The 25464-nt window shown below is 39.4% G+C and overlaps 1 protein-coding gene across 6 annotated transcripts in view; it reads left to right on the top strand.

Annotated features, from left to right (window-relative positions):
• PIK3CA (phosphatidylinositol-4,5-bisphosphate 3-kinase catalytic subunit alpha) overlaps positions 1-25464 on the top strand; it is a 42436-nt gene that overhangs the window by 665 nt on the left and 16307 nt on the right. For 2 of the 6 annotated variants that reach the window (XM_054639700.2, XM_054639698.2), the window contains exons 2-9: positions 16027-16440; positions 17924-18133; positions 18799-19049; positions 20938-21183; positions 21986-22071; positions 23612-23717; positions 24767-24919; positions 25024-25158. In XM_054639700.2, the coding sequence (XP_054495675.1) occupies positions 16089-16440; positions 17924-18133; positions 18799-19049; positions 20938-21183; positions 21986-22071; positions 23612-23717; positions 24767-24919; positions 25024-25158 (1539 nt within the window). In that variant the 5' untranslated portion in view covers positions 16027-16088. Of the gene's footprint in view, positions 1-7241; positions 7322-8975; positions 9076-9534; positions 9647-9834; positions 9917-16026; positions 16441-17923; positions 18134-18798; positions 19050-20937; positions 21184-21985; positions 22072-23611; positions 23718-24766; positions 24920-25023; positions 25159-25464 lie in introns of those variants that run through there. The other 4 variants (XM_054639695.2, XM_054639697.2, XM_054639696.2 and 1 more) reach the window with 4 other exon arrangements.

Raw genomic sequence — 25464 nt, 5'->3', positions numbered from 1 at the left:
ATATGAAGCTGCTGTTTCTTGCTTGTATTTGTGTGTTTTCTGGTACACTGTATTAGCAAAACTTTGGCCAAACTAGCACAAACCGCCCGTTTGTTTTTCTTTGGGGGTTTTGTGGCTGTTTTCAGTGTTCCTTAAGTTATTAAGATATCAGGCCAATTACTTCTGTAGCTGTTATGGATATATTTCTAATTTTTATAATTTTTGTGTCTATTTATTTTCTTTTTTGCCTAAAGACCTGATTGAACTAAGGTTACTTTATAAGCAGTGCCTATTCAGAACAAACAGGAGGCAAGTATATATACTTTAAAAGTAGGCAGTAGGGAGCATGATGCTTTTCTTGATTTAATTCTGCAGCAGACTTATAAAGGAGTGGTAAATTGGGTTCTAAGTCTAGATTTTGTAGAACTTAATAGAAAAAATCTATTTTGCTTTTTTAGTTATTTGTACCTTCACATCCCTGCTTTGAGCTATACCAGGTCTTCAAATTTATCACACTGGATAAAGTTAGAAACTTTCCCATCATGATCTGACTCATTCTTTAGTTTCTTCCATCTCACAGTGAGTTTATAGAGGTGTACTCATACTTGTTGCTTCCATGCTGCAATTCTATAATGCAATGTAATAATCAAAGTCCACTTCTTGTGTGTAAACTTTGTTAGTTCCTGGGATTATTCCAGTGTGCAGGGTGATGTGATTTAATAATGTGTCTGCTATGAGGAACTGACTGGATAAACTACTCTAAAATGAAGCCCCATGTGATCTTAAAGCTCACAACAAATAACTTTATTCTCAAAGAATAGCATTGGAAAACTTTCAGAGTTGTTACTTATTTAGAAGCACATTTTAGCCAATGTAGAGAAAGCGCACATCAACCAAGCTCACAACGTTCACAGAGGAATTTAGGAAACCACCCAATTCCTATGGGATCCATGGAATATTCCACTTTTTCCTTAGGACAGTAAATGCAGTGGGTCCAGAGCTGCAGTTGGAATTTGACTGGTGAGATGCCCTGCATTTCCTAGGTGTTAACTTGGTGCCATTCTTAGCAACCTGGAGACAGTGCTCAGTGTTTTTTCAGCACAGGAGAATCCCAGCCTACAAATCCATGCCAAAGTGTTGTAATTGGCTGCTCCAATTTGTCATTCTGTATCAATGACAAGTTTATTCTGTTTGTTGTTTCATTTACTGCATGAATGATGGCTCTGAGAGGGTTGTTTTGCTTTTTTTTTTTTGGGGTTGTGTCCTTTTTTTTTTTTTCTGGAGTATTCTTTGGGAAAGGGGGTGTAGCTGATTTGTTTACAAAGCAATTGTGCTTTATTGGAAGTCATAAAGTGGTTCAATACTTAGTTAACTGTTTCTCTGATAATCAGGCTATTCCTCCTTTCTCTGAGCAAATGGGGGATACTTTTTCCTGGATAACTCTTTTTTTTAAAAGTTGTTCAAAGCTTTAGAATATGAATTTCTGCAACCAGCAAGGAGTTCGTGCTATCTCACAAAACAAACTGACCTCACAAGAGGTTTCCAGTTACTGGAAGAAAAGCACACCTTTAAAAGGTGTTGTGGCATAAGGAATGGACTTCCTGATCCACAGATCCTCAGTTTCTGTGTGTGTGGTGTGCTTTTTAATGGCTTCCTCATGTGTGATACAACTTGGAACAACCTTGATGATCATCATAACTTTAATTTCTTTCTGAGTTAAAATTCTCTATGAATGACTAGACAACAAGCCTAAGGCTGACATGGTCTGCAAAAACTGCTTTCTTATGTTTTGTACTTAAAACATCCTCTCATTATGCAATCTTTGAGATTTCTGGTGCAGATTCCCTGGGTGTCAGGAATACCCTGAACACCTTGCAAACATCACTCATTTCCAAATGGAAGATTGTTGCTATTGGTTTTGTTTGCCTGTTAGGGGGGAGAGGAAATTGGGATGATGATGCATTAGTGCCAAATCACACAAGAAATAATAGCAGCTCTAGACTGGTATCATGTAGCTTTGCTTTGCCTAGTTGAGTCCATTAATGAAGGCTAACAAAGATTATAGTTAATAGGACATTTGAGGAGTGTTGTGGTTGGGTGAGGGGAAGCTAAGATACGTGTTTTAACTTCAATACTGATGCAGAAACTGATTTTGTTATTTATAACTGGACAAAAATAATCCCGCACAACTTGTAATTTTAAAACTAAGTTTGTCATACTGGTTTGTAGTTACTGAAAAATATGTGAGATCTAGTAAATCCTCCCCACTGAGAAAAAGTGGACCATACCTGCGTTTTTTATGTGTGTGATGGAGTTGGAGGGGGAGCACTTGGAGGGAAAGGATAAGAGTTTGCACTTTGGCTAACTGGACAGCAGATGTGGCTTCTAGCGTGAGCAAGGGTTTGGGGGTTTTGCAGCTTTTTGTGCATTGCATTCCGTGCTTGTGGGAGTTTTGTCTCATCCTTTTAAAAAGCCAGACATCCAGCTGCTCCAAGGGGATGATGCCTGTCTGTAGCTATGACTAGAAGAGGCCACAAAAATATTTATGCTAAAACTGGATGGGAATTTTCTTTTGCTCTTGATGTTGAATGTGTCATGGCAAAGAATTCTGTTACAATTTTCTCTTTGTAGTACCCTAATCCAAATGGGAGCAGTGGAGAGAATGGATTTGTTTCTCTCTATATTTAATTGGACAACAAATGGATGTGATTTGTTTTGATTATGGAGTTGGTCAAGATAACCTCCAGAGGTTCCTCCCAGTGGAATTTGTTCTACAGATCTATTTTTGAATGGTTAATGAAGTGCTAAATGAACCAGAAATAATACTCTGAGTATTAACTGCTGGGTTGTTTTTTTGCTCTTGCAGCACTGGTATAGTATTAACTTTAACAAAATCCAAACAAACAAACCCACACAATCAATCAAACTAACAAACAAAAAATCCAGCACAAAACCAAGCCCAGCTGGGGGGTAGGGGGAACTAAACTGGTTTAAAAAAGGAAAAGAGGCATTTTTATAAATCCTGTATGTTAACTTGTAGTCATATAGAAATGCAGCAGACTGAGTACAGTTTATGTAATTCTGGATCTGACTTCTCAGTCTAAGCAATGCTTAGCATATATATTGTTTTATCTGGGATGTATCTACACTTGAGTTCTGGAAAAGTATTTTTGTAGTTAATTCTGGGCACAGATTTTGTGCAAGGCAGGCTAAGAGGCCTGTGTATTTCAAAGAAAGACTGTGAGGGACAGTGGACATCATCACCTGTTCTCTATTTCCAGTGTTCTTAAAGCCAGCAAAGCAGGGATAAAAGCACTTGGTCAGTTGTGTCTGCTAAGGAAACTGCCTGGGAATGGCTATAGTCTGTCTCTGGAAAACACTGCTCACATACCTGAGCTCCAGAAATGTAAAATTGAAGTTCTAAGAGGGCAGCTTACCTTTGTCAAGTTGAACAGGAAAAATGATGGAGCTCTGGTGAAGCTTTTGCTCGACTTGCAGCAGTGGAAGTGGCTGCTTCAGTCGAGTTTAAGAACAAACAGCTGGGTCAAACACACAGCTTTAGGTTCAGTGATCTCTGGTTTCATGTCCTGTTGCTCACCAGTGGAGGGTTAGATAAATCCCAAAGAGACTGGGGTTTGTTGCTTGGGAGTTTTGTCTACTTGTTAACACATTTGCTATAATTAACTTACCTTCATGGATTTTTGTGCAGAAAAACCTTGGCAGTTTTGCCTACACTTTCTGATTAAAGAAACATTTGCAAATGTAGCTTTTGAGGGTTGTGAACCACAAAGCATATTTGTTGAACACAGGAGATTTATTGAATTGACTAAGGCTGACTGTAAGTTCCCTGAAATTTTGAGTCAGCTGAGTCACATTTATTGTGGTAAATCTGTACATTCTGACGCTTTTCTAAGGGAAAGAAATACAGAGAAACATCCCTTGGGTTATTTTCTGTCCAAGAGAAGAGAGAGAAAGCTGGATGGTTGCCTCCTAGATTGTACAACATGTCAAAAATCCTATCTGTCATTAAGACTTCACTGCTTTTCTTTTTTCTCATACTCGTTAGTCAGTCTTTTGCCAATACTTAATCTAGCAGTTAATGGTGATGAATGACTCTTGCCCAATATGTTTCAAGACTGTTCCTGATTTTTAACTCTTGCTGTTAAATTAGGTCCCACTCCTTTCAAAAACATGGCTTTTCTGGTGAAATTACAATTGTTGTTTTGGAAAAGTGTCCTTATCTGTCAGCTCTTTAGCTGTGGATCCTTGTAGAGGACACTAAATTGTTGAATAAAGAAATTACTCCTTGTTGCAACCTTGTTCCTTCTCTTGGCTATCACCAATCAACAAAGAAAAAAATTCTTGCAGATCCTCAAAATGCAAGAAACTTTGAACATTACTGAAAGGAAAATATTCAAGATTCAGCATTTCGTTTGAGACTAATCAGCCATAAGTAGAAATACATGCCTGTTCTGTGATCTGAATCTAATAGAACAAAATTTCCATTTACCTTGGGACTTTCACATCTGACTTGCTGGAAAAGTGAGGAGATTGATCTCTGCAAAGAAATTGGCAAACTAAATACAGAATGCTTGAAAATGCAAGTGCAAAAGAGGGAGAATGAGCAGAGGGGTAAAGGCTTCTTTACCAGGCAGGCGGAGTGGAGAGGAATTGTTTCTTTCTCAAACCACTCAGTTTCAGTTCTGACAAAACTCAATAAATATACTTTCTGTGATGAGGAATGTTATGATCCAGCTTCAGTGCTTGTGCCATTAAGATACTTTCCATTAAATCTGGAAAACACTTAACTTGGCTCTTGACTACAGGCACAGTTTGAAAGATGGAAGTTAATAGTGCTAACATAAGAAGTTTCTAGATAGACCTAACTTCCTCTGGGAAAAGGGAAGTCAAAACTAGCATTCCAAATACTCCAAATATGCCTGTGGTGTCATTAAACTGCTTAGACTCTAAAACATAACACTTAGTCTTCATTTCTTTATTTATATTCCCAGCTCTTTACGGAATAATCAGGAAATGCTGTGACTAGTAGTAAAAGTGGAAGTGATACTAATAACACTGAAAATTGCTCTTCTGCCTTTGTGGATGTTGAACAACCAGTTCTACTTACCAGTTTATCAAGGCAGTCTCCACTGGTGGGAGGGAAGTGATAAATATATTGTGTTTTATCTTCATGCAGTTTCATGCTGTCTCCTCTGAAATCTTCAATTTTAAGGTGTTAAGTACTGTAGAAGAGCAATTGTCCCAAGAAAGCCTCTGGTGTTTAAGAGCTATTTTTAAGCAACAAACAGACATCTGGAATAGTCTTGATTGTGATGTACAATTGAGGATGTGCCTGTGAATTCCACTGCCAGTCTAGCAGGTTATTTACAAATATTGATTTGTGATAAATTGCATTTGTATTTTAGTGTAAGATGGTAATAAATGAAATTGAAATGCTGTAATTGGAGAGGATAAACGTATATAGTTACATGAAGTTTGGGGTAAGAGATTGCTAGTTAAAAGAAAGGGCTTAAATTGATTTTAACATTTTATTTGAGAAGGTAGAGATTAACTCTTTTGCTTGTGTTCAACCAAGGTTGAACATCTAAAATTCTAATAACTTGCCTTCCTCTTCAGCTAGCTCTGAAATGGAGGATAAAGCACTGATGCTGTTATCACTGCTCAGCAGCAGTGCCTTGATCTCAGATAGCTCCAGCTTGGAATGTTTTGACAGTTTGGGAGCGATGGCAAAAACTGCCACCAAGAGATAAAGGTGAAAACAGAAGCCAACAAGCAATAAAATGGCAGAGTTTATACATGAAGAAAAGGATAGCAAAACCTATTCCTGACTATGGAAACTCTTCTTAAATGTGTTGTCAAAGTGCTTTGTAATCCAGCTCTTCAGGTCTTCTTTCATCACCTCTTTTCCAGGCTTTTCATTGTACCTCAGCAGATAGTGCAGTATCACAAACAGCTGCAGGGTGATATGAGAAGTGTAACCATGATTATAGATTCCAGTCTCTTGTTGTCCTGGTATGTGAGCAGGCATTTATTTAAACAACAAAAAAGATGCTTTGTAAGATAGATACACTTCCCTAATTGCTGTTTTTTAATGGGTGGAAATTGAATCCAAAACACTTGAGCTTTTGTAGTCTTCTGTTCTATTCTACTGTTAAACTTCACCAGGCTGAAAACTGATTTCAGTCTTTTGGAATATACACCCCTACGAAAACATTAATTAAATGTTTCCAAAGAACCATCCATGTATTTAAAAAATGCTTCCTTTTGTATGTAAATGTGTAAAACTCTCTCAATAGCAGTGACTGATTACTACCAAATCTTTTTGGCTTTTTTAAAATGAAGGCCTTTCAGTTTAATATATCCTTCTTACAGAGCTCTGATTGTAGTAATAGGCTGCATGTGCCTTAGTCTCAAACCATTTAATCTGGATATGAAAGTGACTTTCTAAACTGGGAAGCTGGGAAATCCTTAAACTTCTGCAGAGAGTGGCTGATAGTCACTGCTTAAATACCAATGAGCTTGTGTCACTTCTTTGGAAGTTCATGTTCACTGCAAACATTATCTATTTAGACAAACAGTAGCCATTTCTTTCTGATGCATCAACCACAAATTGCTGGTGTGCTGACCTTGTTAGAGAAACAATTTGGGTTCCAGCTTGAAGTAGAGGAAAAAGGGATGCACAGCACACAGCTTTATGTCTCAGTAGCCTCATGCTTACTATGCTTGTGTTGCACAACATGGTTTGCAAAGCAGATGCTGTAAGGAAAGGGGTAATAACATTTCCAGCATCTGCCTTAAACACTTGCTCAGTGGTGAAAGTTGTTGCAGAAACACCAGAGCTGCCTGTGCATGAGCCACAAAAATGAAGAGTTTCAGTTCTGACCAAGGGCAGTGCTTTTCACAGCAATGCTCTGTTGGGGTGTGTATAGAACAAGTGTGTAACTGCACAAGCCTAGGAGTGGGGTCTCAAAGAGGACACTTGGTTTTGGGGGATGTGTGCCTTGCATGACCAGCAGAACAGACCCTAAATGACCACCAGAATTACATCTGACCATGTGCAATGGTGAGACCACAGCCACTCTCACCTCTCATGCTAATGAGGAGCCAAAAACCACTCCCACTCTGCCTCATGCTAATGAGGATCTGGAAAACCACGCCTATTCTCACCTCTCATGCTAATGAGGAGCCAAAAACCACTCAAGCTTTTCATGCTAGTGAGGGATGGTTTAAAACTGACTGGGAGTGAACCACGTGGGATTCTGCCACCACTGTGAAGAAGCCTGGGGCACTGGAGGACCAAGGGGACACCACAGGATCCATGGTGGTGACTCTGTCTCTCCTGCTTGCACTCTCTCTCTCTCCTCTTTCCCATACACACTTCATGTGGCAGAATAATGTTGATATTGTTGAACAGATATTTGACCTCATTTGCAACCTGACTTGTGCAGGGAATTTTAACATCAAATCATAAGAGATGCTTCTAACAGTCATGAACAGGAGTGATAACCATTTGGTTAAGGATGGTAAAGAACCATGTCCCAGTTTACCAGAGCTGGTTTTGTGCTTCAGGCTGGAGCATGCAGGGCCTAGTGAGACACAGTCACAGTGGATCATGTTTGTTTGCACTTGTTGAACACAAATGCAAATGTATTGATGTCTTGAGCATCACAGTTGTGGTATCCAACCTGTAAATGCAGAGAAAAGTGATGTTCAACCAGAGTAAACAGCTACAATGAGAATAAACACTCCTTGAGGTTTCAGAGGAGCTTTGTTTTCTTTGTAACTTAGATGAAGCAGTCAGGTAAGTTTACAAAATTGGGAATTTAGTCTTGCAGTGTTGTTCCACACAGAAGGCCCAGTTTTCCTATGTGCTTAGGTGCAATACACCAATGTGATCTGTGACCTTGAGGGAGATGAAGCCTGATGGGAGCAATTAGTGTTGCCAGATTCTCTGCAGATGAATATTATCCCCTCTTGGTGTGGGGGGTAGGCAGGACAATCTTGGTCCATTGAAAATATTTTATGGAAAACTGTTGCTGTTTACTTCTCAGCAGGGTTATCATCTACTGCCAAATAAATATTTAGTTAATCACCACTGGCTGTATCACAAACAAGTGATAGGGAGTAGGACTTCATTTGTGACTGACCCTTGGAAAGTGTGGTATTTTCCTGTGTGATTGTAGCTCATGGAAGTAGACACCAGCTTCCACAGGGCAGGGTTTGCACAGAACTGGATTTGTTTGCTGCTGTCTTATTCCATGTGTCTTTTATAGGATAACCTGCTAAGAACTGTGTGAGTTTCAGCTGTTTATAGGACAAGTGTCTAGCTGCAGAATTGAGTTTTTTCATTACAGTGGCTGTGCCTTTGTGTTAACTCTGCTACAAACTTCCTTCACTCAACAAATGGTTTTGAAAAGGGAGCTAAGGAGTAGCTCAGTGGAGAAAGCATTGTTTTAGTTTTTCAGTTGAGGAGTTTAAACAAAGAGAAAAATAAAACAACCTACTTCCATGGCTTTTGCTGAGGCATGTGCTTCCTTACAAATCCTCTAACAAAAATGAAGTTGCATGCTATCCTCTGTTTGCCAGTGAATAAAAGATAATGATTGCTGCTAACTGAATTCAGTAAGTCCATGCAGACTAAACCCATGCTCCTGTTAAGTACTATTTGGCTGCAGAAGTCTGTAAAGATAGCATAAATGGAGAGCTAATTTATATTTGGATTACAGAACCGAAACTTCTGTTTCCAGTTCAGTGTTCTAGGCTTACTATTAAAAATCTGTGGAGATGCAAGAATGGTGCTATCTACTGCCACTGCAAAAGCTTTTCTGGTTTTACACATTCAGGGTCTGGAGTAACTTAGTACAGCAGAAACACTTTATCTCAATTTAAAGCTGCTGCCAGACTGCATCCTAAGAAATGTTACATGGGAAGTAAACAAGATACTGTCAGTCTGAGTCTGATGTCTTTTTCAGCTGCTTCTTAGTAAAGAAAGGGCTCACAGGGTGACTGTTCTGTGTAAAGATGAATGTAGATTAATAATTGAACACTCCTGACACTGTTGCTTGTGTTAGAGAGGTAAGTGTAACTGTGTGAGGTCTGCAGTACCTCCGGGGTTTTATTGCAGTTCTTTCCCTGCCTTTCTGGGTAGGGACAGCAGGGAGAGGAAATCTTTCCTCTTCCTCAGTGCAACTGGAGGTTCATCGTGCTGCAGCAGTGACTTCTAAAAGCCAAGGTGACAAATCTGGGGAGGACAACGCTGGGAAAGGCCCTGGGTGTGAGTTACAGGTCTGCTAAACAGCTGCTTATGTTGGGTGGGGGTTCAGACTAGGCTGGAGCGCAGAACACCTGGATTAACTCTGCTCTGGTTCCTTGTCTGTGTGCCAGCACTTCCTGTTTTTAAAGATCCTGTTTACTGTCTGCATTCCAAATATCCCAGGAAGGTGGGAGGATGGGAAGAAACATGGAAAGAAAAGTAAACAGCATTATTTAAGGTGGAATTTTTTTTCAGTTGTATAACCAGCATTTGTTACTTTTCAAACCTGGTTTCATTAAGCTTTTGTTTACATCGTCTGGCACTAATTTCCAAAAGCAGAACTGCACATGAAAGCTGACATTGGAACCATTAATATTTGCAGCAAGGAGCAGAGTAAGCTTTTGTGGTGTGCTTTGGCTTTGTGTTCTTCCTGATGTTCACATAAAACGATGTTTTTCAGTCATATGAAATGGAGTATTAAACAAAAATATGTAATGAAAGGAAAACCTTATTTCTATGGGTATAAAATGGCATGTTGCTCTGATTTTGTTGGCAAACTTTAAAGCTTTTGATTTAAACAGCTTGAAAGAATTTGGGTGCTGCTCACTGACCTTCAGAGCTCACAGCCTAAAGTGGAGGAGCAGCACAGAGCCAGGTGGAAAGGTAATTCTCATCCTTCTACACAGCAAGCCAAGCTAATTGCTGAAATAATGAGTAAGCAGATACTTGAAGTGTAAATAGATGATATATTGCTTTTCTAATTCTTTGTTGTGCTTTATGACTACTAGTCCTCTATAAATAACAAAATCCTGTCTTTTGAGGTGGAGCTAGGGATGGAATTACTGAATGATTTCGGACTAAAAAGGAAAATTTAATTCCAGGCTTTTCTTTGTTTAACAAAGAGAAAAAGTTCTGCCTTTAGCTGGAAGAAAATGTTCTAGGACAGATATTCTGCCTTTGGTATGTCATGGGATCCCTAGGGAGAAGGCACAGTCCTAGAGGGAGTTCTGGAGGTCACCAGCAACTTGAAAATGCTTCTTTCTCGTGATCCTGTTTTCATGGCTCCCAGACAGTGAGGGAAGCTATAAACACTGTGCCTGCATGGATGGGGGAGGGCAAGCAAGGGGATTTCAGAATAAGAATTCACAAAGGTCCTTTTGGTTCACTTGGAGAGGAAAAAAATACTCCAGCAATAGTAAATCTTTTTTAACTGATCATCTTGGATTTGTTTCAGCTGTTTGATCCTGCAGCAACATAGCACACATAGTTCCTCTTGGGAAATACTTTGTTGTAGTGAGTTCTTCTTTTTTTCAGAATGACCTCACCATTAATTTTATTCATAGTATCTGAGAGTCACTAGGAGAATATTGTATTCTGAAATAAAATCTGGATGTAAGATAACTTTAAAGAGAACAGCTCTGAAACATAGCCACCCATTCTTCTCATATCTAACTAAAGTGAAATTGCTTTTCATTAATTTCTAGTGAGCTTTTGCATTCACAGGAAAAAAAATCCAATATTTCAGCAGTACTATTATTCTACAGATGTTGCCAGTAATTTTAGGGGTCTTTAGCTCAGTCTAGAATAAGGCAAATATACCCAGCACTGATTTTGAAGGGTGGAAGAAATGGGTAGCTACAAATAAAATCGGTAGTGTTTGGAAATAATTGTCTTTTTTAGAAGGAAACAGAATGCTGAGATGTTTTTGACAGTGTTAAATCCTCCTGTTTGCTTCCCCTGGCTGCTGTTTGTGATCAGATAAGGAGTTCCGGGTATCTGCACGTTTTCTGGGAAGCAAGGACGACAGCAGTACGTATGAATCAGGCACGCCTGCAGTGCCACAGCCTGCTGCTTTCTGTTCTGAGCAAAGCAGTGGTTTTTCCAGTTAAATCTGGGTATAATAATGTTTTCATGGAGGACAGTTTCAGACATCTTTGTACTCGTCTTCCTGGATTCTGGAAGAGTGCCAGCTTGGCAAAAAAACAAGAACAAAAGGACAGTACTGAAAATACTTAGTCTGGGGCTGTCTTACTGTCACCACACAGCAGGTTTGGACAGCAGCAAAATTAGACAGACAACTCTGTCCAGTTCTCTTCATAGTTTAGAGTGCCTGATCTGTCTGATGGTGAGAATAAAACATTTTAGCATTTAGAAAGGTTGAAATGTCCCTTGCATTCTGAAAAGTGTTGTTCTTGCTCCAGGAACTCTTTTATTTGCACAAACTCACAGCTTCTGTTTTGGGGATTCCACAGTACTTTCTAAAAGCTTATTTGGGGTCATACCTGTAATTGATACTTCTGTCAGTGTGACAGTGAATCAGGAAAATCATTTAACCTACAGATGAGGGCACAGTAAATCAGGATCATAAATTGTAGGACTGTTAAATGAATAGAAGGCAATGCTAGTACTCTAAAGGAAACTTCTGCCTGGAAAAGAAATCAAATCCAGACACAGATCCTAATGAGCAGCTCTCTGATACCAAAGATGCCACAAAATATAAAACATTGCTACATCCTGTCTGTACAAACAGTGTAATGGGATTTGTCTTGTGACTGGAGAAACTAATGGACTTCAATTAAAGTGTAACAGTTTGCTGAATGACTCATTCAATTTCAACCGTGGGCTGATAAAATTGTATCGAGTGCTCAGTCTGTCCTTTTGAATGGGTTTTGAAACACTGCCTGATGTGTACAGCAGTGCAGGTTGTCCAGTGCTCAGTCCCTGGGGTGTGTGCACCTCTGTGCATGAGCATCCCATACTTTATGCTTCAGTACAATATTACTGCACAGTGCACTCCTTGCTCCCTTGTATGCTTGTCACATTTCTTGCTGTTGGGACTTTAGAGAGGGAAGAACTTCTTGCAGAGCCTCAAAAGTAACTGTAGGCACTTATGCTGATGGGAGACAGGCTCTGTCTGCTAAAGTGAACAATAATATTTTTCCCCTAGATTGCCCTCCTGACAAGCAGAGTGTGTCTGTGAGGAGATAAAACTATCATAGTTTACTGAAACTGAATTTTCAAACTTGGAATATCATATTCTTAATAAGGAACTATACCATCTATATCAGATGATAGCTAATTTCTATCCTATAAGAAAGTAGGTTATATAAATTAGCATTCATATGCTAAGTGTATCTGGAAGCAAGTATTATGGAAGGCATGTTTATCTTCCTGCTGTCTTCCCTCATGTATGTTTATTCTTTTTGAATGGAATCTCAAAACTAGAGATTGTTTTGTGCTGGTCCAGATGTCCCAAAGCTTTTGGCAGGAGAAAAATGTTTGAGGTGCTTTAGGAAGGTCAGGGATTGCAGATGTGATGAAGTGTTCACTTGAAGTTTGATTTAAATAACATCTCTCTAGAATTCCCTTAAAATTACAGTCCTTTTACTGTCGAAGAACATAATTGATTCTATTTATTCCAGGCAGCCTTCCAGATTTTAAAGTGTACACAGAAACACAAGCTGCCAGCTATACTTGAAAACTGTTTCTGTTTACATTCTTGCTTTCCAAATCCAAACCCTGGAGGCGTGCTTACATGTGCAAGTGGAATGAATGTGCACACAGTGCCTGCATGCACCACTCCAGCACATGCCTGGATCCCAGCTTGAAACAAAAGCTGCTGTCTTGGTGCAGTTGCTCTAAAAATTGTAGATTTTGGGATGTCACATTTGGACCATTTGCAAGTTTTTAAAGAAAAGGTACCGAGTTGTCATTTAAGGTTTGAATTCTTTAAGGAAGCCAAGGCTGATGTTTATTTTGAAGAGATGCTTGGCTAAAAGGATTTACATTTTTGATGTATGTGTGTCCCCGACTCCTGCCTCTGTTTCTTTGTTTCTGGTAGAGAGGGAGGAAAACTTGCAGTGGAATGAGGCACCATCCTTGCAGCTGCTCCTGCCCAGCCCTGCTGCAGACAGGCAGCCCCCCAGGGCAGACCTGCATTAGGCTGACTCCATGGGGATCACAGGAGGGAGCTAAAGCAGCAGAAGGCAGCACAAGAAAGGGAAAGTGAGCGGTTCTCTGCCATCCATCTGACCTGTAACCAGTTGGCTCAGGGAGCCCCAGTGCCAGCAGGGTGAGGGGTGAGGACACATGCCTTGGGCAGGGCGAAAATGGGCTCTCATGGTTCAGAAGAGCCTCAGCAGGATGGTGGAACTGAAATTAAAAGGCTGCTGGTACCAGCTGAGTCTGTGTTGTGAATATTTAATTTGGTTGCGTCCATCTGTACTATCATTGTGTGTGTGTGGACAGGAAAGCTCATATGACTGCATATTCTTGTTTGTTTGGGGGCTTTGTGCTGGTTTGTGCCATAACAGTGATGTGCTTCTGCCTGTGTTTGCAGTTAAGAAATGTAAATAGGCATGTGATTCAGTGATATGGAGAGGGAACCTTGTTCATGCTTTGCCTGATCAAAAAGATGCCATTTAACTTGTGTATTTCATTTTATGTGGGAGCTGAGGATAGCTATCAGTGGTTTGGAACCCTCTGAGTTACTCTGAATGGTGTTATTTGGGTTCACTGGTAGTGTTTTGTAATTGGTAAGCTTCCCAATTCTGTCTCTGTAAATACATTGTGTGTGCTGGGAGCTTTCCATTTCAGCATCCGCTCGCTGAGGCTGTCACAATGATGGGGGAAATAAAGCAGCTTCTTTAAGCTCTTTCTTAAAAAGAAGTCAGTTGCAAAGCATTTCTAAATATGCATGGGGTGGTACTGGAAAAGCATTTTTCTAAATCTGCAGTGGCACTTCAATACTTCTGTGGATATTTTTAAAAGCCCAAACTGCATCTACAAAAGAGGGATTAAAAAAGACAGCCCTATTGCTTCTCAGAGTTGCTTAGGAAGCAGTGGATTTGGGAAAACATCATTTTCATTCTGATGTTTCTTTGTAAGAACTGACGTGTGGCAACAGCAGGTACTGGATGTACTTGGAAGAAAACCTTTTAGAAAAGAAATGTTAATGCAACAGGGAGGATCACTTTTTCTTTACTTATATATAAAAATGTTATACATTAATTTTATAGGTACATAATTTAATTAATATATGCAGAAATATATTTTTATATAAATACATATTTTTAAAATTAAAGGCAAGCACTGCAATCATTGCTTTTCCACAGTGAGAGCTTTCAGGAAGCTGATCCAACAGAAGACATGTGAAGCTGTTGGCTTGTGGGTTTCCCTTCCTTTCTGTTGTTAAGAAAACTGAGATACAGGGGCAGTCCTAAGAGGGTTTGTGACCGTGCTGATAAGCAAGGAGTGATGGGTACAAACTGAATGAGGGTAAATTCAGGCTAGGTAAATGTTAGTCTTGACCATGAGGGTGGTGAGGCCTTGGCACAGAGTGCCCAGAGAAGCTGTGGCTGCCCCATCCCTGAAGTGTCCAAGGTCAGGTTGGACAGGGCTTGGAGCACCCTGGGATAGTGGAAATATCCCTGCCCATGGCAGGGGAGTTGGAATGAGATGCTCTTTGGGTCCCTTCCAACCCTTAACATTCTATGGTTCTGTGATGGATCTATCCAAAATTAAGAGCAGTGAATACGTAGATAAGCAACTTTATTTCATTACAGAAAAATCTAGAATACTGTGTGAAAGTATCAGAATTCCAGTAAAGAAGACCAAATATTTTGTAACATGAAGTGTTCTTCAGTCTTGCCACAGGATGCCAACAATTTGTACATGAAAACATGCTGAACAAACTGGATTTCTTTTGCAAATACACAAATATTGCCTCTGGTTAAGCAAATTAAAAATAGGTAGGGATTAGGAGTGTTTATTGGTGAAGTGTTACTGTGTGCCTGCTGGGTAGTTCTGCTCTCTTTTTGGCATCTCCCCTCACCCACTGGGCTATAAAACATCTCTGCTCTGTCCAGACCCTGGTTTTCTCATGGTCTGTCCCATTCTCATTTTGTCTCTTTCTCATACTCATTTCCTCTGCTCTAAGATGGCCAGAGCAGCACAGATAGAGGGTCACACACGTGTTCCTCTCCTTTCCTTTGGCTTGGCAGGGACATTCATGCAGCTGCCAGAGGGAACTGGAACGGGGCATTGGCACTAAATAAAACAAGCCCAACTACAAAACGTTAGTGGGGCTCAATTCTTCTGTCTCATTAATGGAAAAAAGGGTTTGTTGTTGGTGTAAGTAGCTTATACTGATCTGAAATGGCTATGGCCAAGTCTTGTGTGTTCATGGATTCTTAAAATCAAGTTTAGAGCTTTTAGTAAATATTTATAACTATAATGTAAGTGTTCTTTGAATATTTAGAGGTTTGAGATGAGAAAAAAACATTTTTAAACATGGAAGCCTTGGTTTAGCTAAACTTAAAAGACCTGATGGTTTGTATCATCCAAATTATAATAAGCGCTTCACTTTCCAAATTAAAACTGAAGAGAACTTGGCTGGAGATTTGGTTAAAAATTTCTATAATAATTTCAGTTTTAGGTATTTTCATTCCTTCGCTATTGAAATGTTCTATTAATGAATTTAAATTTCAGATTTAAAAAATCCTCTATTCTTAAGACATATATATATATATATATATATATATAGGCATTTTTCCAAACTAGTGTGATTCTACAAACTGTTTTGTTTGAGTAGATCCTTAGATTCAAATACAAGTTCTTAGGCTTGTTTTCATCAAGTCTTTCTTGTGAATGTAAAATACAGCCCTGAATATTCATCTGTAATTATTAAGCGGCGTTTGAACCATTTTATCTGAAATTCTCAGTGATGTTTGTATTTTAAATGTTGACATTTGGATTTCTGATTTTTCACTCAGGTTTACACGTACGAATCACTGCTCTAAGAGCTTGAAGTACAAAGTCTCCCCAAGACTTAAAAATGCCTCCCCGGCCGTCATCTGGTGAACTATGGGGCATCCACTTGATGCCCCCCAGGATCCTGGTGGAGTGTCTCCTCCCAAATGGAATGATAGTGACTCTAGAATGCCTCCGTGAGGCCACCTTACTGACTATTAAACATGAACTCTTTAAAGAAGCAAGGAAGTACCCTCTCTATCAGCTCCTTCAAGATGAATCTTCTTACATTTTTGTAAGTGTTACACAGGAAGCGGAGAGAGAAGAGTTTTTTGATGAAACACGGAGACTTTGTGACCTGCGACTGTTTCAGCCTTTCCTGAAAGTTATTGAACCAGTAGGTAACAGAGAAGAAAAGATTCTTAATAGAGAAATAGGTGAGATTATCTTTTTTTAAAAACATTGTTTAACTGATTATCCTCTTCAAAATATAAAAACCGAAATGGGTCGTATCTGTCACGTTTCATAAGTGCCAGTTGTTGCATCAAATGTCCAAAGATGCTGATCATAGTAAAGCCAATATTTATAATCAGTGAGGTAAACTCCTGCTTTCTGATCTGTTTCATTCACCTTGGCTTTGTGAAGCATATTTGTACTTGCCTGTGGGTTAGAGGGTATCTTTTTGCTTGTCTTTTATTTGCAGGATTTCATATTATTACAGAGCAAAGCCTATCCTGTTATTTGGGAAGTCAGTTATAATTTAGTTTGGGGTTTACAGAATTGTACTTTCTAGATTTAACATTCTAGATTTGTGGACACAGATTTTAATACTACTCTATCTTGCTTACAAAGTCAAATTTCAGAAATTAGGTTTTTTCACCTTTCTTCTTCCCCCTTCTGACAAAAGCCATAGGGAGAGGAGGGAAAAAACCACCTGAGGTTGGAGATGCAAAGGCAAGACAAATTGGTGTTTTTAATCATCTCTAAAGTAGCTTATGGTCCATTGTGAAAGCACAGGGAATCTGGCATTTGTTCCAACATCTTGGTAAAGAGTTAAATTGAGGCAGTACAAACATACCCACTCCTGTTTCATTGCTAACAAATGTGTACTGCAGTGGCAGAGACTTGTCAACTGGAAATACTTGTTCTGAGGTACTGCTAATTGTTAAATGATTTAATTGTGACGAATGCATAATAAGTAAATTGCTTCTGTTTTGTAAAGCTCAACGTGTTCAGGACTTGAGGAGAGCAGTGGTTAGGTAACCATGCAACACAGCAATTGAAAGTTTCCATTTGAACACTCATGCATAAGTGATGATTTATCCAAGTAATCCCTTTAAAGTAAATGGAATTACATCTGAAGGACCTGAATGAAATGCACTGTTATTATATGTATCTGTGTCAAAGAGCTTAAGTTCAGTGTCTCTTGGAGTGCTCATTGCAGTTCTTGAATAATGTAGGTCATTAAAAAAAAAATTAATAACTGTCATTCCATTGTAAGCAAAGTTGATTATGGTCCTAATAGTTACCAATAATCCTGCCAGGGTTTGAGAAAAAATCAAATTTCACAGCTCCTCTGGTCCCCTTAGGAAACTCTGTGCTGACTTCAAAGGAAGTTGAGTCCTGGTCCTTTTCCTCCAGGAGGAATGTTGGCTGTGAGAGCAGTGATTTAAGGCTTCCAGGATCTTCAAGGAATGTACACCTGTTTTCTAACCTTTTCTGTGTCTGCTAAGTGCACTGAACTTTAGAACTGTGTAGTTCTTGAATGATATAAAACAATTATCTATGTATGTAGCATGTAGAAGCTGGCACATATTTTAGGCTGTGTTCTGCTTTATGTTGGCTTTTTTTGTGACTGAAGAAATTTTTAGCTCTGCTTGTCAGTTACAGTGATACCCTCATGCTGCTCCATTGCTGTAGGTTTTGCTATTGGCATGCCTGTCTGTGAGTTTGACATGGTCAAGGATCCAGAAGTACAAGACTTCAGAAGAAACATTCTGAACGTGTGTAAAGAAGCCGTGGACCTGCGAGATGCCAACGCCCCTCACAGCAGAGCACTCTATGTGTACCCTCCAAATGTGGAGTCCTCAGCTGAACTCCCCAAACACATATACAACAAACTAGACAAAGGTAAGGGCAATGTTTACAGCAGAATCATAATACATTTTCAGTGTTTGAAATCAAAGAGTACAGCTGTTGACTTGATCACTGGTTTATGTGCTGTATTTAGGACACTCCAACAATATCTTACACCTTAAGTTGTTCAGAATAATCTTCTTGATGGACTCTGCATTCAAAGGGATATTTAAAATTGTGCTATTCTATCTGAATCTTGAAATATAACTCAGTAAACAGAGGTGACTTTTTTTTTAGTGGGTGGGAACAGCTTGTTGTCTTTGCAGTTTTCTATGGCATTCAGATATCTGGAATTAAATGATGCTGAATCACTGAGTTATTTTGCAGTCCCCAAATATGAAATAGTTACTGTATTTGTCTTGAAGGCCAAATAGTCAGTAGTTAATAAAAATATTCTTAACCTCAGGGCTGGCTAAAAGTTTGAATTTCCACTAGAGTCAAAAATAAACTTAATGCATCTAGTTCCTTGCAGAAATTATAAACCCTCTCTAAGTTTGGGCAATGAATTTTGTTTACATCTTCTTTTAATACTAAAAGCAAATCTTTGTGTGGGGGAGGCATGGGAGTTGTTTGGTTTGGGGGTTATTTTGGGTTTGTGCTTTTTCTTTGGAAACTGCATTGAAAATTATAGGCCTGACATTATTTTACATTTATTCCAGGGCAAATTATAGTGGTGATCTGGGTCATAGTCTCACCAAACAATGATAAGCAGAAATACACCTTAAAAATCAATCATGACTGTGTGCCTGAGCAAGTTATTGCTGAAGCAATTAGGAAGAAAACTCGAAGTATGTTGCTGTCATCTGAACAACTGAAACTTTGTGTCTTGGAGTACCAGGGCAAATATATTTTAAAAGTCTGTGGCTGTGATGAATACTTGCTAGAAAAATGTCCACTGAGCCAGTATAAGGTGAGTAACATAAAGGATTTCTTTTGAACTACACCAAAATAATCCAAATTTGTGGGGAGAAAAATGATCAGTATTGGGTCTGGCTTTTTCATTAAATTAATCCAAAACATAGGAAGTGACAGTGTGTGCACAAATTGGCTAATCCATGTGCTTCAGAAGGGAGAGGGGGGAGAAAAGGTAGTTTTAATTAGAATTTGTATCACTCATATAATTTTTCTTCTTTGAATGTTTTCTTCTAATGTTAGTGCTAAATCAAAGGTAGGTACTTTCAGAAATATCCTAGATTTTTAATGGCAAGAGATGAGCTATATTTGAATGGTGCTGATGTAATAAAACAGGAAATTTGATCAGATTGTAAATTATGAAACAACCATTACTACTTTAAATCCTGTCCTAAAGGGGTGGTAAAAGAGCAAACTCTTTTCCTGTCACAGCTTTATCATTACTTTAATAAGATAAAAAACGTAAATGTCCAGCGCTACAGAAATCATTGCTGAGTCTTCCTTATGTCTGTCTGTCCTTCACTCTCTGGGTTTGTTGGTGCTGGGAGTGTGAGAGAACATGGGGCAGAGGAGCATCTGAGCAGCTGCTGCTGCTGCTTCCTCTTGGAGGAATGTATTGTTGTATTAAGCTGCTCCCATTCCTTCAGCTAAAAAGGTTGACAATCTGATCTTCAGAGCAGTGGAGGAGAGAAGGAGGGGTGGGGTATCCTGAATAATGGGAAAAGCATCTCTGTACTCTGGGAGCTGGGGAACAAGTGCAGGCATACATGAATAATTTTGCAGAGTCATCTGAAGATCAAACACCAGACCTATTTGATCTAGCGTGGTTTCTTCAGAAGCATCTGCTCTGCCTTTGCTGTGCCCCAGCAGAGCCTGCTCATTAACTCCAGGCTGGACCTGTCCTAACACACTGTGTTTTGTGGTGGTGTTGCCAGACTAAATGCTCTCAGCACTCAGACCTGAATGGACAGGTGAAGTGTGTCAGGATCAGTGCTGAGCCTAAGGTAATGAGCACACCTGAGCCAAAAATGAGCGTGGCTGCTGCTTTCCTTGTGCTCCCTGCCTGGGACTGGCACTGTCAGGCACCTGTGCTGCACTGCAGGCTGGTACAGCCCCTGCTGTTCCAGAACAGCTCAATTGCTTCCAGGAGCAGCTCACATCCATCTGCTCTGTGCTGCACTGTTCTGGGGCTGAGGAGCTCTACAAGAAACCTGGTTGGGGTTTCTTTCAGCCCCCATCTCTCTCTCCAGTTCAGCCTTCCATTGTTGTAGATGTTCACATCTCAGAGCCATGAGGTGTGGCTGTGTGACCCTGCCCAACTGCTGGATGCTGTACCTGCTGTCACTTGCAGGGTGTGCATGCAGGACACAATCAGCTCTTTCACTTTCCTGTCTCCCCAAGTATCTTTGTAGGTTTCCATTACCAAGAGTGTAGGCTTTGCAAACACACAGCACTTTTGTGGTGTTTGTTTGTCTTACCAGGATGAGGTGAGAGATGAGAATTTGACTCCATGTTCTTAGAAGGCTGATTTATTATGATTTATGATATATGATATGATGCTATACTAAAACTATACCAAAGAAAGAGAAAAGATACACCAGAAGGCTTAGCAAGAACGATAATAAAAACTCGTGACTGACACAGAGTCTGACACAGCTGGCTGTGATTGGTCATTAAGTTAAAACAATTCACATGGAACCAATCAAACATTCACCTATTGGTAAACAATGCCCAAGCCACATTCCAAAGCAGCAAACACAGGAGCAGCCATCAGATAATTACTGTTTCCATTCCTCTCTGAGGCTTCTCAGCTTCCCAGGAGAAAATCCTGGGCAAAGAGGATTTTTCAGAAAACGTGGTGGCACACTTTGGTTGTTTCCTTGCAGTACATAAGGAGCTGCATCATGCTTGGCCGCATGCCCAACCTGATGCTGATGGCCAAGGAGAGCCTGTACACGCAGCTGCCCCTGGACACCTTCACCATGCCCTCCTACTCGCGGCGCATCTCCACTGCCACGCCCTACATGAACGGGGAGGCCACCACCAAATCCCTCTGGACCATCAACAGCGCTCTCAGGATAAGGATCCTCTGTGCTACCTATGTAAATGTGAACATTAGGGACATAGACAAGGTATGGCATCACTTGTGGCTTTGTGGTTTCCCTCCTGAGTGTTTCGTTTTGACATTGGAAAAGAATTGTTATTTAGCACGTTAGAAAATGATACCGCTCTTTTACTTAAATTGAAGTATTGAATTCTAAAGAACACACCCATGTTTTAGCATCTAGAAACTTTTCTATACTGCTTAAAAAGTGTGAGTTGTGGTAATTAGCTAATATTCTGCCTGGTAGGAGCAGGATTCAGTTTGCGTAGCACTCCAGCAGAGATTGCAATGGATAGAAAAAGAAATCTGTCCTCTAAGTAATTATGGTTAAAAATGTATTACAGTAACAGAGAGTGCTTTTGATGAGGGCATGCTGTCTTTGTTTATGGAAATAAAGGTGTGGGGTAATAGGGGACAAAAAGCAGGTGTAGTGTTCAATTCCACTGAAGACATCTACAACCCTGACTCTCTTTCCATGGAATTCCTTTCATGACACCTTGGTACAGGAAGAATGGAGAGTAAATTCCAGGGGTTTTTTTTTTAGTGTTGATTTCAAGTTTGTTACTGTATTTTTTAAGAACTAGTTTTGCAATTAATGAGGAGAAAGACCAAAACACTTTTTCTAGAAGGATATGCTTATAAACTGTGCTGTAGACCCAACAAAGCATGAATTAATTTGGGGAGTGGTGGAGCTGTTTGGTTTTCAGTTTTGGTTTTGTTTTGGTACTGAAAACGAAAGGATAATATGTTGTAATCATGTATGTGTTGACTGCAATGAAAACGTTTGTTTACAGTAACGTTTCAGAGACTAATATGGATGTTGTTTCCAGATCTATGTTAGGACAGGCATCTACCATGGAGGGGAACCTTTGTGTGACAATGTGAATACTCAGAGGGTACCTTGTTCTAATCCCAGGTGAGATGAATACCTGAGTGACTGTAGAGAACCTGACTTTCAGGGCATGATTAATTATAGCACTGAAGGAGTAAAGGCTCCACTTAACCATTACTCAGGTAGAGCTCCTTACTGGGAATCTTTTACCTTAAGTTTTGTAAAAATAGAATACATAACCATATATATATATATAGCATTAATCTAATTCAAGCACAAACATTTTGTCTTGCACATAATAGCATAGTATAGAATATATTTTCAGGATGTATGACAAACCATCAATATTACCTGGAAAAAATTAATCACCTGAACTTACAAGTGCAAAAAGAAGTTTTTTATGAGCATATAGAAACATTAGGGTCATCTTTTAGCCACCTGTTCTCATAACTGTAACTAATGAAGAGGTGTGAAATTTCAGCACCTGCTAAGATTAGTTGCAAAATATATGTGCAGAAGTAGTTCTTTGCTTGCATTTTCTGACTTCATGTCTTTAATAATAATGTTTGAAACTCTTATTTTTATCTGTACATTTTTTATGAATATGATTAGGTTTTATAATTAAAGGACTAATAATCTACATAGTTGGTGAAAAATAGGCTCTCATCCTGAGTTGCCCTGAATACTGCGGTACTTGAACTGATAATTTCAACTATTTTAGAGATAAAATCTTGGAAAGGTGGTGAAGATTATGCCTTGAAATTATGGATATGGTCACATAGATCTGTATTGTATGAAATCAACACATAAGAAAAGTGAATTAAACTTCATCTGCCAATTTCTTTATTCTTAGAGAAGGGCTTTCACAGTTATTTCTTTGTAAAATTGCTTTCAGTCCTACAGATACATTGAAAAATTAATGCTGTCCTTGGAAGCTGCTTTCTCTTTCAACTGAGAAAATTCTGTATGACAATCTGCTTAGGGGAAGAAACTGGATCAGAAGTTCCTCTTCAAAAGCACAGTTCTACCAACTGAGAGATGAATTCTGCTTAAAGAAGTTCTTGAAAACAAAATCAAACTATTCCTGTAGAATCAATCTGTGCTGTTATTGCTATAGTAAATAGAAAAATATTTGACTTGGGAATTTTGCTTTGGATTTCCATGTTCTATCCCCATCTTGCAGATATCTTTTTATGTTCCAACAGTTGAAGTTTAGTTTGGTTTTGAAAGCTCTTTTTTCCAGTTGCCTTTTTCCCCTGAAGGGAAAACTGTTTGACAAGCTAAACCTTGTCCTTAAAGGACAATATTTGTACCTTTTAGCATTGAATTTCAAGTAAAGAAATTTTGTACTCCTTTAGTGTAGCATATATGCAAATCCGTTATCTTTAGGTTCCAGGAATTGAACCTAACATGGCCTTTTAAACAGTGTTGGGTCTAGAAGGCTGTTGGGGAAGTTTCCATTCCCAAAAGCAGTGAATGTGGTCAAATGCACACGTGGGGACCCTTTTTCAGTAAGAAAGCGTGCTCTGTATGCAAATACAGTTTAGGAATATAACAAATGCCTTTTGGTGGAGTGAATGATGCCTCCTTTAACCTGGTTTAATTGTGCCTTTTGGACCTGCAGGTGGAACGAGTGGCTGCTGTATGACATGTACATTCCTGACCTCCCCCGTGCTGCTCGGCTCTGCCTCTCCATCTGCTCTGTCAAAGGCCGCAAGGGGGCCAAGGAGGTAAAGCACCTCGTGCCTTTGTTGTGCTAGTGAGCCCCAGCTTGGGAAGATAGCTGGTAAATGCTGGCCTGGCACTGAGTCTTAGTGCAATGTTTGATTTGAATCTGATTGAAATATGGGTGGGCTTTTTTCTGGGTTTTTTTCTTTTTTTTTTTTGTGTGTGTGTGTTTGGAAATTAACACAGAAAAAAGCTTATCAGTTCAGCACTGTAACTCATACCTATACTGCATTGCCAGACATGAAGACCAGTGTTAGTGTTTTGAGGTGGAAGTGCTTTTAAAATTAATTTTCAAAACCCATGTTCCTAACTTACTTAATTTTAAAGGACAATATTTGTACCTTTTAGAGTTGAATTTTCAAGTAAAGAAATTTTGTACTCCTTTAGCATTTAATGCTAGATGTCAAATAGTGATTTTTAATAATCTACAGACAATGTTTAATTTTTAGCCAGCAACATCATTACCTTGTGGGTTTGAGTGTGTGTCACAGGTAATACATAGGGTGTTTGTCCACAAGCAGGTCTGTGAACCTTACAGAATGATTTGGGTTAGAAGGGATCCCTAAAGATCATCCAGTTCCACCCCCCTTCCACTAGTCCAGGTTGCTCCAAGCCCCATCCAGCCTGGCCTTGAACACTTCCAGGTTTGGGGCAGCCACAGCTTCTCTGGGCACCTGAGCCAGTGCCTGGCTACCCTTTTCATAGAAAACCATATTTCTTTTGTCCAATCTAAAAATACTGGCCTCAAGTTTGAAACTGCTGCCCCTTGTTCTGTCACTACAGGACTTGGTAAAAAATCTCCTTGTCAGAAAAACATTTTTCATCATCCTGACTTAGTTTGGTGTGAGGAAGATATGTGCATGTTGTTTTACAATTCTTTTAGTACTATTTTGTTAAAGGACTGCTATAACAGCCATTCCTCCACAACTTGCTTTCTGCTAATCTGGGAATGTGACAACTTGATCTGGGGTGAAAATGTTATTTCTCCTGACTCGCTCTGCAGTAATCCATAGATGACACTGAAAAAAAATCATATTTTAATCTCTTTAAGGAGCACTGTCCATTGGCTTGGGGAAATATAAACATGTTCGATTACACAGACACTCTGGTATCTGGGAAAATGGCTTTGAATCTTTGGGCAGTACCTCATGGGCTGGAGGATTTGTTGAATCCTATTGGTGTTACTGGATCAAATCCAAATAAGGTATTTGCATGCCAGCTTCCCCCTTAAGAGTGCATTTTCAAAATATGCTTTATTCTGGTTGCTATCATTCAGCAGAAAAAGTAATTTGAATTCCCTTGACCTAGGAAACTCCATGCTTAGAGCTGGAATTTGATTGGTTTAGCAACCCTGTAAAGTTCCCAGATATGACAGTGATTGAAGAACATGCAAATTGGACAATTTCACGGGAACTGGGATTCAACTACAGCTATGCAGGGCAGGTAAGGCAAACTCCCCCTCCAGGATTGGCTATTCAAATATGAAAGGATTATTTACTACTTTATTTTATTCAGTGTATCAGTGGCAAAACATTTTTTTTTACATCCTGATTTATTGTAAAATCATAGAATCAAATTTTTGTCATGTGTTTGGTAAAATGGGCAATATATTCTCCTTTCTTTATATTACCAGTAAAGTGACCTAATGCTTCACTGACCAACCAAAACACTCCAAAGAGAAGCTGATTTACTGTGTTTTTGACGGTTTTGTATCACTAATTTGGGTGTCAAACTACTTAGTTTAACTTT

Source organism: Agelaius phoeniceus, chromosome 10 (genome assembly GCF_051311805.1).
Source record: "Agelaius phoeniceus isolate bAgePho1 chromosome 10, bAgePho1.hap1, whole genome shotgun sequence".
NCBI lineage: Eukaryota > Metazoa > Chordata > Aves > Passeriformes > Icteridae > Agelaius > Agelaius phoeniceus.
The sequence above is the reverse complement of the archived record's forward strand: the minus strand, read 5'-3'. Positions and strand labels throughout refer to the sequence as shown.